The 18181-nt window shown below is 41.0% G+C and overlaps 1 protein-coding gene across 3 annotated transcripts in view; it reads left to right on the top strand.

The window, feature by feature from the left end:
* Crb1 (crumbs cell polarity complex component 1) overlaps nucleotides 1-18181 on the top strand; it is a 202969-nt gene that overhangs the window by 92765 nt on the left and 92023 nt on the right. For all 3 annotated transcript variants that reach the window (XR_007593494.1, XM_050151630.1, XM_050151631.1), the window contains exon 6: nucleotides 2215-2397. Coding sequence is in view for 2 of the 3 variants with exons in the window: in XM_050151630.1 (XP_050007587.1) it covers nucleotides 2215-2397 (183 nt within the window). In the remaining variant the exon portion in view is untranslated. The remainder of the gene's footprint in view (nucleotides 1-2214; nucleotides 2398-18181) is intronic.

Here is an 18181-nt window from a genome sequence, read left to right on the forward strand (position 1 = left end):
AAAAAAAAAAAAAAAAAAAAAAAACCTGTAAATGAATGCTTATACTGGGGTACAGCTATATTTGGGGACACCTGATGGTATCTAGACATTATGAGTTAGATATGTCTTAGGAACTTAGAGTAAACAGTGAATAAACAAAGCAAGCCATGACAGGCCACATGTAATATGATTCTCTCATGTTAAAGTTCTATCCACACACAATAAAGCTATACCTTTATGGGTTCACATATCTGTAAAGACAGAGAATCAAATTGCACAGGGAAATTTCTTTTGTATTTCATATTTTAGTTTCTTATTAAGTGGTAAGCCACTTATTTTTAAATCCTTGTCCATAATGAAATGACCAACCTGAATCCAGGAAGGTACACTTCTGTGTGCTAGGTGATAACTCTGAGGTACCTTAGGCTTTCTATTACCGTGATGAAACACCATGATGAAAATAACTTGGGAAGGAAGAGATTATTTGGTTTATACTTCCACGTCTAGTTCATCACTGAAGGAAGTCAGAGCAGGAACCTGAAGGCAGAACCTCATACAGAGGCTGAGATACATGAGATATATGAGATGGATGCTGCTTGCTGGCTTGCTCTCTGCTCTGATGACCTTAGCTTGTGGAAAGTTGGCATAAAACTCAGTAGAAACTGATCCCCCTTGTCAATGTGACACAGAAGCACATCACTATTTCACCCCAACCATTCCTTTCTTGTTCATCCCCAATATCACACTTTAATACAAACACCACAATATAAAACGTTTTATAAACTTAAAAAGTTCCACAGTCTTACAAATTCAAATACTTTAAAATTTCCTTCTCTTTCAATATATCCAAAATTTCTTTTAAAAATTCAAAGTCACAGTCAGGTGGTAGTGGCACACACCTTTAATTCTAGCACTCGAGAGACAGAAGCAGGTGGATCTTTGTGAGTTCGAGGCTAGCCTGGTCTACAAGAGGTAGTTCCAGGACAGGCTTCAAAGCTACAGAAAAACTCTGTCTCAAAAAAAAAATCATGCATGTCAAAGCAAAACAAAACTCCATCTGGGTAGATCTACTCAATGTCCAGTATCTGGGATGCACTCATGAACTTCTGGACTCCTCCAAAGGGCTTGGGTCACTTCTCTGGCTTTGCTTGCTGCAAAACACACACCGGCTCCTAGGCTCTGGCTGGCTTCACTGCATACCTGCTGCTATCCTCCGTTGTCTGCCATGGTACTGGCATCTCCAAAATGCTGGCATCTGCTGCAACTATGCTACTCTCCCAGTAGCCTCTCTTGGGCTTTCTTTGAGTCCTCCAGCCATGCCACACAGTACCAAGCCTCAGCTGCTCTCTATGACCCTTCATGACATCAAAGCCAGTACCACCTGGGTGACTCTTAAATGACCAAGTTCGGCTGCAGGCATATAGTATATAATCTTAGTCACCTCTGGAGCACAGCTTGAGTGTGTTGCCTCTAAGAAAACACTTCCCAGAGGATGTCACTTCCATGATGCTGGTCTCTTGTTAGTCACCGCTAATGTCTCAGTTCCAGCTGTCCAGCACTGATTGTTCCAGAAAAGCAAAGATTTGACTTCAGTTGTTCTGGTTCCTTGTTAACCTTCAGCCTTTGGTTAACCAGAACCACGGAATCTTAACTCAAAATAACAAGCAGTCATTAAGAGACTTGCAACCTTCCCTCTGAAAGTTCACAAGACAGGCTCTGTGGTCTGCATTTCACTCAATACTCTAATATTCCAAGCTCGCACAGAACAGCTCACCAAGCTTTGAAAGCTAAACAGCCCAGAGTTTCAAAGTTTTTCCATAATCCTCCCCAAAACAATGGAGTCAAGTCTGTCACAGAGATATGCTGGTACCAGTTTATTCTGGTTCATTTTTAAAAGGACTATTTGCTAAATTGGTATAAACGGTTTTCCATGCGGTGTTCAGATGAAATCATAGTTATCCTGAAATTCCCTTTTATTTCAAGCCTTACTAATGAAACCTTTCTAAAAATACTGAACAAAACCATACAACTTCTAGAATTTATTATGTATCTCTGATCCATTGCTGCTAGGGTCTATTTCCATGTAGCATCCTCTTTATCGGCTTTCCCCGCTAGCTTTCTGAAGGTGGGCATCTTGCTAATTGGCACCAGCACAGTGGTCAGCCTCCTCTCAGACAAGTGCCTGGCATTTCCCAAGCTTTGGCTCAGCAGTTTCTCTGAACTTTCATCCTTCAGGCTACACAGGTGCCCTGTGTGAGACGGACATAAATGAATGCAGCAGCAACCCCTGCCAGTTCGGGGGTGAGTGTGCCGAACTGTCCTCAGAGGCGGTGTATGGACACATTGCTGGCCTGCCTTCCTCCTTCAGCTACCTTGGAGCCTCGGGCTATGTTTGTATCTGTCAGCCTGGATTCACAGGTGAGGCTAATGAAATGGGTACTGACTCCTGGGTTTAATGACAGCGGTGGTTGTAACTAAAGCGCTGATGAGAAGACTTGGGCTGTCCCCATCCTGGTCTTGACCTCTTTGCTCCTCCCACACTTCAGCTGGGCTTTGGGAGCTCAGCCCAGTGCCCCACTGCGAGTCTCTACCCCTGTCTCCATCAGTTGCTGGATGAAGGTTCTATAGTGACATTTAAGATTGTCGTCCATCTGACTACAGGGCAAGGCAAGTTCGGGCACCCTCTTCACTATTGCTTAGAGTCTTAGTTGGGGACATCCTTGTGGATTTCTGGGAACTTCTCTAAAGCCAGGTTGTAGTAGGAGGCTGCTTGTTTGTAGTAGGAGGCTGCTTGTTCATTCTAGGCTGCCCAAGCCATGAAATAATCAGTCAGAAACTCTATTATTTAAATCACTGCTAGGCCAATCACTTAAGCACATTGCTAGCTAGCTCTTATATCTTTGGTTAACCCATTTCTATTATATTTTACCATGAAGTTAGTGGTTTACTGGCAAGGTTACAGCTGGCAGCTCACATCTTTCCCCTCTGGCAGCTCTGTGGCGTCTTTTTGACTCTGCCTTATCTATCTATCTATCTATCTATCTATCTATCTATCTATCTATCTATCTATCTATCTATCTATCTATCTATCATCTATATATCTTCCAGCCTGGCTATATTCTGTTAAGCCATTAGCCGAAAACAGCTTCTTTATTCATTAACCAGTAAAAGCAACACATATATAGGAGAACTTCCCACACCACCAGGTATTTTGCTAGCCCCGTAATGGCTCCCTCAATCAAAATATCTTTCTCTGCTTTCCATCTCTATCCTTGCCCCATCTCAACTATCCCATTACCTGAACTAATGGGAATTCACCAACTCCAGCCTGTCAGGGAAGGAACAAGCATAGAAATACGCCAGAACCTCTGAATATGGGTGACAGTTGTATGGCTGGGGAAGACTACAGGGCCACTGACAGTGGCACCAGGATTTGTCCCTGTTTCTTGTACTGGCTTTTTGGAACCCATTCTCTTTAGATGGATACCTAGCTCAGCCTGTATATAGTGGGGAGAACCTTGATCCTTCCTTGGAGCAATGTGCCTTATCCTCTCTGGGGAATGTATGGAGGTGGGGGTAGGGGGAAGGTGGAGGGAATGGGAGGAGAAAGAAGTGGGAACTGGGATTGGTATATTATTTTTAAAAAATAAAATGAAAAATAATATGAAAAATAATAATAATAATAATAATAATAAGAAGAAGAAGAAGAAGAAGAAGAAGAAGAAGAAGAAGAAGAAGAAGAAGAAGAAGAAGAAGAAGACGACGACAACGATGATCTGGGCTGTATAAACTCTGGTGCCATGGCACAAAGGGTCCACCTTGTGGGCATGAATATATCTTGGATCACGTGTAACTCCTTAACTCATAGGGTTAATGTAAAAAAAGACGATGGAAATGAATAAAATGGGAACCATTTTCCTGAGAATTGCTGTCCATCTCAAATTCCTCACTCCAGAGTGACTGAATTTGAGAATGTTTTTATGATTTATTCGTATTTTCTAGCAAAGTTCTTCTTAAGTATACGTTCATGAAGAACAATTACCTAGTTTCAAACAGTCTTGCTTGACTGTTCTGCAGCTAAAGTTAGTTCACTCATCAAGCTCCAGTGGCAGCTCTTCCCCTGGAATTACTTCTCTAAACCCCAAGGGTCCTGCGTGTCTATTTTCCACTGAAAGAGACATCTGTATCTACTGTGCATTCAGGAACTTTCGGGGCTTTTGAAAAATCCCCTCGAATTATTAATAAATAGTGATTCACCCACAACTGCTACATATTAAAGAGAAAGATAATCACAATCTAGATGTCTAGCCATCTTTTCCTCCATAGATTAAATATGTGCTTCAGGAAATATGTTAGCTGCTGTTGAAGAAGTCTGGGAAAAGCTCATTTTTTGCTGATTTCTTTCTTTGTCTTTAGTTTTAGGCTCTCTTTATTTTTCCTTTTCTTTTAGTTTTCAGAAGTTAATTTATTATGTACTTTCATGCTTTTCCTACCTTTGATATACTCAGTATGCCAACAAACTTCTTGTTGCTATGACAACAAGCTGTAATTAGTTTATTCTATTAAAAATTATTTTGGTTCATGGTTTCAGTCTATAATGACTTAATGTCATCATCTTTGATACTATAATGAGGGAAGACATGGTAGGCACTGTGTGGCAGAAGAGACGGCCTCATTTTATGGTAGCAAAAAATTAAAAAGGAAGGGAAGATCAGAAAGTAAAATCCTAGTGTTCAGTTCAAGGCAGTGTCCCTAATGACCAAACTTAGCTTCACTACACTCCACCCTCTAAGATTTCCCTCACATCCCAGTGGGCCAATAGGCCATTGAACAGTGATTATTCTTTTAATATGCAGGTCTTTTTGGGAAGTGGATATTCATCCAAACCATAGCACTCACATTTTTAAATATTTGAGTGTTGGGTTTTTTTTTTTGCCCGCTCTTGTGAAAATTTTAGCCAGTTTTTCATTGAATTGTTTATCAATTCCACATTCTTTCTTACTCCTAGAACAATAATTTTATATCTTTTAATATTAATAAATTTTATATTTTTCATTGTTTTTATGAGGTTTGTAAATTCCCTCCCTGCCTCTACTGTTTTCACTCTATTGTTCATACTGGGCAAATTCTGTTGTTTTTGTAAAACAACAAAGTAATTCCACTCTCACTTCCTTTTTGTTAATCTATACATCCAAAGAGTTCTTTCTTCCATTGTCTTTTGTGACTATTCAATTCCAATTATGAGTGGCATGCTTCTAATAGTTATGTTCTTGTTTATCTCATACTGTGGAACTCCAAATGATCCCTGCTGGTGGTCCTTGAGTGGCTTGTCATTGTTTCTTCATTGATGTTTGGTGGGGTTAGAAAATGTGTGTGTGTGTGTGTGTGTGTGTGTGTGTGTGTGTATGTGTGTGTACAAACACATACCATAAAATAGCAGGTTTCTATATGGCTTTCTCAAAGGTCTTTATTTAGTGTTAGTTATCTCTGTCCTAATCAAATGCTGTGATGAGCATTCCCATGACACAATCATGTGGAACACATCTCTTGAGGAGGCTCATGGTTACTGAGGCAGCAAAAAAATAAATAAATAAAAATACCCATCTGCTAATAAGATTTCCCTACCCTACCAGAAACATTCTGTATCCAGGAGCCCATGTAGAGGAGATGTGCCATAGCACTGGTCTGGCACCTGATGGTCCCTGGATTGTTTCTTCATTGGTAGAACTGGAATTAAAGATCGTAGGAGAGAAAGGGACTTCTGTGGCTAGGCAAGTGTTGTGATAGGTTTCTCCTTACCCCTGGAAAACAGAGAACATGTAACTGTGCCATAGTTCCTTTTGCTAAGGTCTTCCAGGTCTGACAGCAGTAAGGGCATTTCACGGGTTGTTGAGGTAGAAAAAAAAAAAAAGACACAATCAAACAAGCAGTAGAGAAAATATATTTGTGTTCATGAGGCCAGACAGAATCTAATGGGAATTATAAGAGCCCAAATGGCTCAGTACATTAGTATTTTATGTGAGAGCACTGTGCTGTGTATGAAAAATGGAAGAGGTTCTGTTGATTCGTGTCTGGTCCTTGAACTATCCTCTCCAAAGTGAATTTGAAACTCATGACTTATATGTGAAGCGTTAGTGGTTCATTTTGCTTCCTCAAAATATAGTTGCATGAATAGCTTTAACAATTCCCAAACCATCTCATAATGAAATCCCAATTTCAACTGTAACTCTGTCTCACCAACTCCAATTAGCATGTATTCCCACAAACAGGAATGGCGTCGGTGTCTCTGGAAATCTACATTGTCGCTTCTGAGGCTGCTCCTCCCATCTGCTCTCTGCGCAGAAAGAACTGAAGCAGGCAGCAGGGGATCCTGAATGTCCTGGCTTCAAAACGATGTGCAGGGTTCTTTACAAAACACCCGATGAGAGCCACCTGGCAGCGTGACTGCACACGGAGCACTGGCTCGCAGGTTCAACTGCTTTAAGCACTCTGTTGCTAAAAATGTATTCTAGTTCATTAAAAATTGAAGGCTGTGCCCATGTAAAAATCAATTTGTGTTCCTTTACCTAAGCCCAATTAAAACAGTCATAGGAACAAACACCATCAAGAGCTTCACACAGCCACGAAGCAAGAAGGCTTTTGACATAGTCAATATCTCCTGATGAAGTCAAATTTCCAATAGAATTTGCTCATCTTCTGATGATATCTTAGGCTCATTGTTCTCAGAAATACTTTTTTTTCTTAAAACTTAAACTTGGGAATATAGATTCTATGCAACTTGAGAAGATTTATTTATTTATTTGTATATTTATTTGAGTTAGAGACTCACTATGCAGCCCTGGCTGGACTAAAATTCACTATACAACTTTATAAAGCAGGTAGGTGTTAATCTCACAGAGATCTGCCTCCTGCTGCCTCCCAGTTGCTGGGATTAAATTGTGAGCCACCACAACTAGTCCTACTGAACAAATATGTTATACATGTATAAAAACCTAACTCAAAATATCAAACCTTGCAGGCAAAAGTATAATCAAGTCATAAAAGAGGATCTAAAGTTATTTTTTTCTTCTAGTTTCAACTCTGTCACAGTTTTTCTTTCTTTCCTTTAACTTTATTTATTGTGTGTGTGTGTATGTGTGTGTGCGCATGTGTGTGCGCATGTGTGTGTAGGATAAGCGAATGAACACGTAAGTGTTAGTAAAAGCATACAACTCTAAGCAATGCTCCGCGGCTTCAGCATGGACTTCCTAACTGTACAGAAGGTCACTACGATGGGTAAAGTTTGGAGCTGGGCAAGTGAATAGCTACCTTGATCTAGCTGTGTTATATCTTGAGTTCACTATAATCAAGTGACTTTATTTAATTAAAGAATTCAAGAACAAACTTTGTTTCACTACCCTTATTTACTTAATAAAGAGTTTCACTAGCTCTGCCTACTTCATTTGTTTTGTCCTGTATCATGAAAGTGAATTTTATAAGCAAAATTTCGGACAGTATGTACTTTACATTTGTTCTTGTAAAACTTTTTTTTATCTTCCTATGTTTTCTGTAAAAATCAGAATGAGTGTACCAACTCTTTGTACACAGATTAATTGTGAAAAGTATATACATTGAATGATTACTGTCACCTATAAAAATCTGAAAGCAAGGGGAGAGAGCAATTCAGTGGGCATAATTTAGAAAACTAAATACGTGGAGGGAGTAGATCTGTTGGTGGGACCAGATGACAGAATCTATAAACATGTTGTTGAACACCTTAGCCAACTTAATCAGGTGAGAATTCTAATGTCGACTTGAAACCAGTCCAGATAGGGGAAAGCTTGCGAGTAAATAATCAGCAGGCAGATGTCAACTCTGAGTTCCATGTGTTGACCAACAAATCTGAGAAAATAATTATTCTTCTAAAACAAAAGAACCCAACCATGGCAGAGCCTTCTGCAGGAAGTTGTAACTGAAGTCTCAGCCATCCACATCGTGATGCCGCAGGTACTGCCTTCAAGGCTGAAAACCTGAACTGTGGGCACTTCCTACAGTGGTTTGGTTGGGGTTGACCACAGCTTTAAAGAGCTTGAAGGAAGGTGGTATTTTCGAACTACAACCAGGTGCTTCTTAGCGTGAAAAACTGAAGAAACTTTTCGAACACCAGTCCGAGGATGCTGGGAGTCATGCTTTCGGGAGATCATCCTGCAAGCCCTCATTAACTAGGCTTGTTGCTCAAGACCTAGCTTGACATTTCTTAAAGCTGTCTTGAAGGATGTTAGTTATTTATAGAAACAGGCTTAGTGGCTACTGCTTGGCTCCACCTTCAGTTCAAAGTATTCTGCAGCAGCTCTTTGCTCACAGAATATTTCTTTTCTAACATTTAACACAAGGCACATCCTAGAAGCACCTGCTTTATATTGCATCCTCTCCATATTGCAATAAATGGAGTCATCAGGTCTCAGTTCGAGGATAATTTCGCAAAACCTTGGAGTAGCCGATTCGCTCATTGCGCTATTGGATATCTCTTTCCAAAAGCATGTTTTGGTAAACCTCGTGCTAGTTAGCTTTAGTAGAAATACTGCTACTGTTGTTGCTGGTGCTGTTAAAGAAAAAAAAAAAGGGAAGAAGAAAAAAGAAAGGAAAAGGAAGGGAGGAAGAGGGAGGAGAGAGAAAGAGGAAGGATGGGAAATAGGAAAGGATGGAGGGAGAAATAACTAAAGGGAAGGAGGAAGGGAAAGAAATACTGAAAATAATCAACTTGTAATAGAAAAGGTTTATTTCAGCTTCCAATTTGAGAGGTTTCAGTTCATGAGTGATTGGCTTCATTGTGTTGGTCCTTGGTCAAGCAGCATGCCATAGCTGCAGCATTCCTCAAAACTACTCTCCTCAGGATCAGGACATGAACAGAAGCAAAAGAGAAAGACGTATGTCCAACCTGTAAGAATTTCTGTGTGTCTGCAGCCAGCTCACATAGATTTGCCTCGCTAATGTCTTAACCTAGCAGGACAACTGTGGTTAATCTTATTCTTTTTTTTAAAATTTGATTTATTTATTTATTAAAGATTTCTGTCTCTTCCCCGCCACCGCCTCCCATTTCCCTCCCCCTCCCCCAAACAAGCCTCCCTCCCTCCTCAGCCCAAAGAGCAATCAGGGTTCCCTGCCCTGTGGGAAGTCCAAGGACCACCGACCTCCATCCAGGTCTAGTTAGGTGAGCATCCAAACTGCCTTGGCTCCCACAAAGCTTGTATGTGCAGTAGGTTAATCTTGTTCTTGCCACTTCTCTATACCTACGAGCAATTTGAATGTGACTGGAGAAAAATCCACAGGGTGTCCACTGAACCAAGTATCTGTATGATCCCCAAAACACCAAGGGACTTTTGTCACCAGAGCACGGACTTTGTAGAGTTCTGCTTTTAAAGAAGTCCCTTAGAAGCCTTCAAGTTTCTGACATCTCTTCCCTCTTTGTTACTCTAAACAGATTATTCTTTCTTTTCTACTTTCTTTGTTTTTCTTTTTTTTCCTCAGGGGAGGTGGAGTTCAAGACAGGGTTTCTCTGTGCAGCTCTTGAACTCACAGAGATCCACCCCCCCCCCCCCGAATGCTGGGATTAAAGGTACACGCCACCACGTGTAAACCATAGTCCAGATTGATTATTGTTTCTAATCTTAGAGAAGAAAACCAACAGTCACTTCTTTTATTTTCTTTACACGCCCGAAAGTCATCCTGTCACTGCTCTGTGAGTGCTGGCAAAGCAGCTAAGACTTAGATCAGAAAAACCAGGCTGAGCCTGGAACATGAGTGCTGCATTAGCTACTCTCTCCTTGGGTGGCAACTAACTGATCCAATCAGCCACGGGGAAGACAGCCTTACTTCAGTTCACACTTCATGGGTATAGACCATCACGTCAGAGCAAGCATGGTAACCGTGCCTCTCTTGTGGCACCTGGAGCAGCCAGCATGGAGTGTTACATACCCAGACTAGGCAACATAGAGCACTTCCCTGGAACTGAGTTTGGGAGGTGAAATCCTCAGGGCCTATGCATCAGGAAGCTACTACTCCAAGTTAGATTCCACCTCCTGTAGCATCCCAAAATAGCGCCACCAACTAGGGGACTTCCAGTTCAAATCTGTGAGCCTGGGAGACATTTCATAGTCAATCTATAGCATGCACATTTGTGACAATTACTCCTGTACTCAATTTCCACAGAACTGACACTATACATGCTTGGTAAATTTGGGTCAAAACCAAGGAAAACTGAACTGAAGAGTTTGGTTTCAGCTAGGCAACCTCCTTCTTGACCCACAGAGAGACACAAATCACCCCTCAAATTGACTTGACAACCCCAACAAAACCAATCTCAACAAACTGCCTAGGTAAACAGTAGTCAAAAATTGCATTTTGGATTTTCCAGCAAGACTTACAGAGTCATACAAAGCCTGTAGTAAAGACTGCTTCTTGTAGCAGTGCATCCCTTGATCCCCACATCCTATGACAATAACATTCCTTGTAATACCCTCCTTAATCTGACTGGCAAAAGGCTATTCAAATAGACTAATGCCATTTATAGCAGCATTGTTTGTAATAGCCAGAACCTGGAAACAACCTAGATGCCCTTCAATTGAAGAATGAATGAAGAAAGTATGGAATATATACATATTAGAGTACTACTCAGCAGTAAAAAACAAGGACTTCTTGAAGTTTGCAGGCAAATGGATGGAAATAGAAAACACCATCCTGAGTGAGGTAAGCCAGACCCAAAAAGAGGAACATGGGATGTTCTCACTCATATTTGGTTTCTAGCCATAAATAAAGGACATTGAGCCTATAATTCGGGTTCTTAGAGAAGCTAAAGAAGAAGGAGAACCCAAAGAAAAACATATAGGCATCCTCCTGAATATTAACCTTCATCAGGCGATGAAAGGAGACAGAGACAGAGACCCACAATGGAGCACCGGACTGAAATCTCAAGGTCCAAATCAGGAGCAGAAGGAGAGAGAGCACAAGCAAGGAACTCAGGACCGCGAGGGGTGCACCCATACACTGAGACAATGGGGATGTTCTATCGGGAACTCACCAAGGCAAGCTGGCCTGGGTCTGAAAAAGCCTGGGTTAAAACCGGTCTCACTGAACTTAGTGGACAATGAGGACTACTGAGACCCCAAGAACAATGGCAATGGGTTTTTGAGCCTACTACACGTACTGGCTTTGTGGGAGTCTAGGCAGTTTGGATGCTCACCTTACTAGACCTGGATGGAGGTGGGTGGTCCTTGGACTTCCCACAGGGCAGGGAACCCTGATTGCTCTTTGGGCTGACGAGGGAGGGGGACTTGATTGGGGGAGGGAGAGGGAAAGGGGAGGTGGCGGTGGGGAAAAGACAGAAATCTTTAATAAATAAATAAATAACTATAGACTAATGCCATTATTGAAATAAATATATTATCAGATAACTTTAAGCAACACAATTAGGTTAACTTGTAGGGTTGATTTCAACTCTTTTCCACAGGACCCTGAACTCAGAAAATTAAAATCACCCCAAACACAATAGTTGGTCTTATTTCAGATAACCACAATGTAGTCCAAAGCCACTAGAGCCAACGAATAAGGACAGTATCTGTAATCTCAGAGGCAATACTATATGAGTGAAAGCCCTCCGGAGTGGGGAGACTCTCATTCAAGTCTCAGGATAACACGGCCCCCCAGGAACTCACGAGAGACCATCCTTGCCTCAATCACACGAGGTTTATTGACAGGACAGGAACCAGTGCACTGGGGCTGAAACTCATTTCCCGTGCAGGGGTAGAGTTGGACACCGAGTAGCTGGGAGAAGGGGTATTTAAAGGAAGAAACCACAACCCAGTAATCCAAAGGGAGTAGGGAGGCATTGGAAAATTCCAAAAATATCCCCAAAATACCAGTGATCACTGAAAAATTCCAAAAATACCAGTGATAATCACAAGGGGATAACTCCCTGTTTCTCAAGATTATAATCTAACTTTATCTTCAGCTAGTTTCTGAAACAGAGTCACTGAACCAGCTAACCTAGATTTTTGGCTCTATTTTTTCTGCCATATTTTTGGTTCTATTTTTCCTGCTAGAGGGGTCTGAATTTATCAAGGTCTTTTATGAGCAATCCTACTAATAGATTTTCTGTAGCCCAGTAATGGTTTCTCTGTCGACACAGTAAGCCAGATCAAGCCAAAAGTAAAAGAATAGGTTTATTTGAGCAAAGCAACTCCCCGGTGAGTTCTCCTGGCCTAAAGATTGAGGCTAGAGGAGTCACATGCCCAAACTAAAGCAAGGAGGTTATATAGCATACAGGCAAGGGGTGATAATGTGTCTGCTACAAGATAGGTTTGTACCCAAATATAGTCAAAAGCTGAGTACTTGAAGCAGGAACTTGGACTGCTGGCAACTTCAGCGCAAGAGCTGCCAGAGCCGCCAAGAAAGTGGAACTGAGCTTTATGGCGCCTTTGTTGGAGATTCTCTGAGAGGGCAGGGTTTGGAGAAGGAAGAAGGGAGGGAGACCAGGGAGGGAGGAGGGAAGGAGAGAGGGGAGGAGGGACACAGAGAGAGACAGACAGACAGAGAGAGACAGAGAGACAGAGAGAGAGATGGAGCTTCTCAGACCTTGCAAGAGTGAGTTGGAGCTTCCAACTGAACACTATCCTGCAAAGTAGAGCTGCTCTGCAGAGGGTACAAAGCCCTCCTGCTCACAGATAGCACTATGGAAACTGGAAATGTTGATTAAACACATGGGCTTTTGTCTTCCATGGAAGGGGTTTATTTAAAAAACCTGGCAATCTTTGCTATCTGTTTGGCCAGGCTTCACCTAAATCACCCAGACTGTTATGTTTATCTCAGACTCCTGAGCATTGATTCTCAGACACTAGAACCTATTCTTATGAAAAAGGTCTTGTGTACTTTGCAAAAGAGCTTACTATTATGCTTATCCAGGACCCACCCTCCCTAGACCTTTATTCCTGAACATATTGTCTCTCAGTCAGTTCAGTCAAACAGAATCTTTTTCTTTTGTCTTGTTTTGTTGTTTTGGGGTTTTTGTTTTGCTTTGCTTTATTTTCATTTTTAAGACAGGGTTACTCTGTGTAGTCCCAGCTGTCTTGGAACTTGCTTTTTAGACCAGGCTGGCTTTGAACTCACAGAGGTCCTCCTGCCTCTGCCTCCCAAGTGCTGGGATTATAGAAACGTGGTTCCACTGCCTGGCCAATAGAATCTATTCTTATGGAAAAGGTCACAGTTACTTTTCAAAAGAACATGTACTTTGCAAAGGAGTTTCAAAGTAGTTATGCCTTAAGCTTTGCTGTGGTAACTGTCACAGAGAAACCTTTTTTCCCAAAGTTGTACTGTGTTTAAATATGTCAGAAAATAACTACTCAGGTCAGACTCTAGAAGTTTGACCCAACATTGGCTAAGTCTTGGTGAACTGGATTTCCTTCTTGCCTCTCCTGTAGATTGCTACCCTACAAAGTCATGGTGTTTACAAGGATACCCCTACTTCAAAGAAGAGCTGCTACCCACACACCCCCTCCACACACACAAGATAAAAGGGAACACTTTACTCCAGGTTAGATAGAATTTGTCAGGCTTAGTTTAGTTTACTGCTGTATTGGTTTGGTTAGTTTGATGCATTGAGTAGATGCAGGACCACCTTTTATATGTGCACCCAAAGCTGCTCAGGCACCAAGAGATGCGGATTCATTACGTTAAGACCAACATGAGCTTTCAGGGATCTGTTTGTACATACACACAGTCGACAGGGAGGCAGATTCAGGACCAAATGTTGATGGAGTTTGGCTTGGAAGCATATCTTAGGATCAGCCAGTTTAAAAAAAAAAAAAAAAAAAAAAAAAAAAAAAAAAAAAAGCTGTTCTGTTCATTTAGTACATGGAGGCACAGAAGTCCATGGCAATAATGGTGAATTTAAGTTGACAGCTTCAGATGCTGCTAGATTTACCTAGATGGTGCCATTGTTTACCCAGTATACAGTGCTGAACCTGAACGACAAAATGAATCTAACTGTCCTTTCTAAAACTTCTGCATTCTAAACTGTTTAATCCTTTATTGCTGGGACAGCTGTTTTCCTTCCTCAGTGTGTTCTAGTTTCTTTAATTTTGTCTTTTGCCAATCATTTTCTCTGTACTAGGTCTTTCAGCCAGAAAAGACAAATGTTATTGGGAACGCGTTTGCAGGGCCTGGGGGTACATAGTCTATTGTAGAGTACTTGGCTACCATATGTGAGGCATTGCAAAAATTAAAACATGCTAACCAAAGATAAAGTAGAGATGCATTATATTTTCCACTTTAGTAAGTTGTGTCACATGGTAAAAGTATATTCGAAAATGTTCTCTTTTTTAATTAACTTTCTTTTTATTTATCCTTTGTGTCTTTCACATCATGTCTCTATATCATGTCTCCTGATTTTATCCATCTCCCTCCTGCACACAAAGTGAAACAAAATAAAATTTAAGAGTAGAAAGGGAAAATCTTGTCATGGAAGCATCAGCGTGATATGATACAGTAAGGCATGCTGTAAACCCCTTTATCCATAGATTTTTACATGCAGGCACTTATTCCAAAGAATCAATGATCTGGTTGGAAGCCTCTGGTCTCTGCTACACCATGGAGGCTGGGCCTTCCCTGGTACTCTTTTTGGACATCCTGTTGCTGCCCCGTGGTGGAGATCTTACAGCCCTGGGACCCCTCGCCCTCTACTCCCATGCTTCAGCGGATCACACATGGAATAGATATTGGGGTGGGCCAACACATAACTCTGATTCTGAGCCTGGGTAGTTGTGGGGTTATTCAGTCCACCAGCTCTCCCCTGTCTTTGCCTCCAGGTTTAGCATTTCAGCATTGCCCTGGATAGTTAACTGCTTGCAACAATGAGCAAGGGGCAGGACTATTTCTCCCACACCTACACCTTCAGGGCCATCTCTACTGTGTTACCCAGGCAAGGTATAGAGGCCACTCTCCTGAGCGCTGTTGAGGGCCAGGAACAGCTCTCCTGCTCTTATGACCTCAAGGCCATCTCTTCCACCTACCTCAGTTTTTGATAGGGGTGGACATCTCACCTGTGCCCATGCCACCAAGTGACAGATGAAAAATGGGGACAGCTCACCCATGCTCACAGAGATAGGGCTGGCTCACCCACACCTCTGCTAACAGGGTTGGCCCTCTTGTGTTATCCAGATGAGGTGCAGGGCCTGTTCTCCCAAGTGTTGCAGCTGATGGTGGTGGGGTTGTTCTTTATTTTTGTGATGCAGAATCATGTGGACTCAATAGTAACTCCCAGGTAGCTAAGTCATAGTTAAGTTTGTTTCTCTTAATTTCTATACACTGTGGGATTTCTGTATCAAATTGCTGTCATCTTATTCTTTAGGGAGAAAAAATCCCTTCAGGCCTATGACTGGTCAAAACAGAATAATATATGTTCAAAAGAAATGTGCATAATCCCTTGTCTTTCTCATCTTGGTCATTTATTGGTTTTGGGTCTATCTAAAATTCTATAGTAAATAGAATCACTTCATTATCAGCACCATCTGTTGCACTCTGAATGCTTCTTGATTCAACCAGTGCAGATATATTGTCTGCTGGATGAAGCCCCAGGGATTGTTGCCTTACTCTACCATCATGCCCCTCCCATGGAGAGCAGAGTGAACAAAACCGATAAGCCTGGAATCTCACCCTCTGTCCATCAGTTTCATTCAGATTGAGAAGTAGTGAAATGGGAGTCCCTTGCTTCCCTCACTGTCACACATCTTCAGGAAAGGGGACGCAGCTTGAATTAGAGTCCAGAGAGTCTTATTTTGTCTATAAAACCATCCTAAAAGTTGTCTTTGTTTGCTTGTTTGTTTAAAAAAAAGCCATGTCTCCATTAGCTTGTCATCTTTGTTGCTAAAACTTTTGGTCTGAGATTGACTTTTATCTCATTTATAAGCAAATCAGTTAACCTACTGCTCTTTTTGGGTGTTTGGTTAGAGACAAAGGACACTATTAGTTTAGTATTGCTGAGAGCATGAGCATCACATCTGAGGGGTTTCTTATTGTGTGCAGAGGTACAGGCAGGAGAATATGAATTCAAGGTCATCCTTGGTTACATGGTGAGTCTTAGGCTATTCTGAACTAGAGGAGACCTTGACTAAAGGGGGAGAGGCATATAGCCCCTAATAATTTGTGCACACCTTAATAAATGTTCCCATACTCATGACCATATGGACAACACTAATTGGACTCTAAGTTATTAATATCATTAGCAATAAGTTAGGAAGCTGGAAGGGAGATGGAGTAGGTAGTAGGTGGATCTGGAAAAAGGTAGTTGTGTGTGGATATGATCAACACAAGTTATAAATGCAGGACATTGTCAAAGAATACACTTAAACTACTGAATGGAAACTTCAAGTAAGTCTCAGGACTCTTGAAGGCAATAGTAACCAAGCTTGTAATGTTAGGAAAGTTTTTGCCCTTAGCAGTTAAAACTTTACTATGTCTTAGAAAGAGTCCTTCCTCCTTCTAAGCCAGATAATTAGTTGGAACTCAGAATTTTTGCTCCAATTATAGTCTATGCTAATTTTGATAAATTAAATTCTCTATTCTAGTTGACACATCACAATTTGAAAAATGTGTTCTCTTTATATCTGATTGATCCTCAATTTTCAGAAGTGTGAACATCTTAAGTTTCCCAGGTTTCTTTCTTCCAATCAAGAACTTAAAGATTTACAAAGAGAAAACTCAAATGGAATATAAATGCTTCTAGTTTTATGGAAAAGTCTTAGGTTAAAATGAAATTTCTAAAAGCCCAATTAGACCATTTTTATGATTTTATGACTGTACTTTTAATGGATTATTTTACAGGTGCTGAAGTTATTCCTGGGAATATGATTCATATCATTTATATACACTTTGTAGCCTATCTCTAAGTTTGCTGCTACTTTCTGGCAGAAACTTTGAGCCAAGTGTATATTTCTAGTTCATAGCTGTGACAAAAGTCATTTTACCTGCTCGCTGTGTTAGTAGATCTCTCCTTGTTGAATTAACTTCTCAAGGCAAAGTCACATAATTCTGATGACCATTATGAAGTTACTTGTTTGATTTTCTCCACCTTGACTTTCTTGTTTAATCTATCGTGTATGAGCAAGGGGATGGAGAGACAAATGGGATTGGTTTGTGTAGGCAGATGCCTTCTGAGCACATGTGAAACTTCCAATATTTTCCAAGCATCACACAGGGAAACAAATCCTACCCAGTTTGGGAAGATATTTCATATTTTGAAGCAAACATAAATTTCTGCTCTCCACAAAGAAGTTTTATCTCAGTTAAATTCGCAATTTAGGTCATATATATTTACTATTGAATTTTCAGATAGTATTGTTGACATATTATAAACTAAACTAATTATTTTGCCTTTGTTTTTCTTTCTTTTCAACTTGAAATTTCTTTCTTTTTTTATTTTCATTTTTCAAGACAGGGTTTCTCTGTGTAACAGCCCTGGCTGTCCTGGAGATCCACCTGCCTCTGCCTTCTAAGTGCTGGGATTAAAGGGATGCATCACCATGCCTGGCAAACTTTTGTTTTATTACTCTCTCATATATTACATCCCAGTTGTAGTTTTCTCTCCCTCCTCTCCTCCCAGGCCCTCTTCTTTACCTTTTTCCTCCCTCAGATCCATGCCTCCTCCCAGGGATATCAGCTAATCATGGCCTTTCAAGTTGCAATAAGACTAGGCACATACCCTCAAATTAAAGTTAGACAAGGCAACCCAGTAGGAGTAAAAAGGCCCGAATGACAGGCAAAAGAGTCAGAAACAACCCCTACTCCTAATATAAACCAAGGGACCAAGATATACAACTGTAAAATACATGCAGAGTCCTATGTCAGACTCTTGCAGGCTCCCTGATTATTGGTTCAGTCTCTGTGAGCCCCTATGAGCCCTGGTTAGTTGAGTCTGTAGGTTTTCTTGTGTGTCCTTGATCCCTCTGACTCCTACATTCCTTATTCCCCCTCTTTCAAAGGATTTTCTGAGCTCTACCTAATGTTTGACTGTGGGTCTTTGGTCTTTGCATCTGCTCTCATCCGTTGCTGGATGAACCCTCTTTGATGACAATTACCCTAGGCTCTGATCTATGAATATAACAGAGTATTGTTATGAATCATTTCATTGATGTTTTTAATTTTAATTTTAATTAATTTATTTATTTGACAATAG

This window comes from Alexandromys fortis, unplaced genomic scaffold, assembly GCF_014885135.2.
Source record: "Alexandromys fortis isolate MF-2015 unplaced genomic scaffold, M_Fortis_MF-2015_v1.1 scaffold_71, whole genome shotgun sequence".
Lineage (NCBI taxonomy): Eukaryota > Metazoa > Chordata > Mammalia > Rodentia > Cricetidae > Alexandromys > Alexandromys fortis.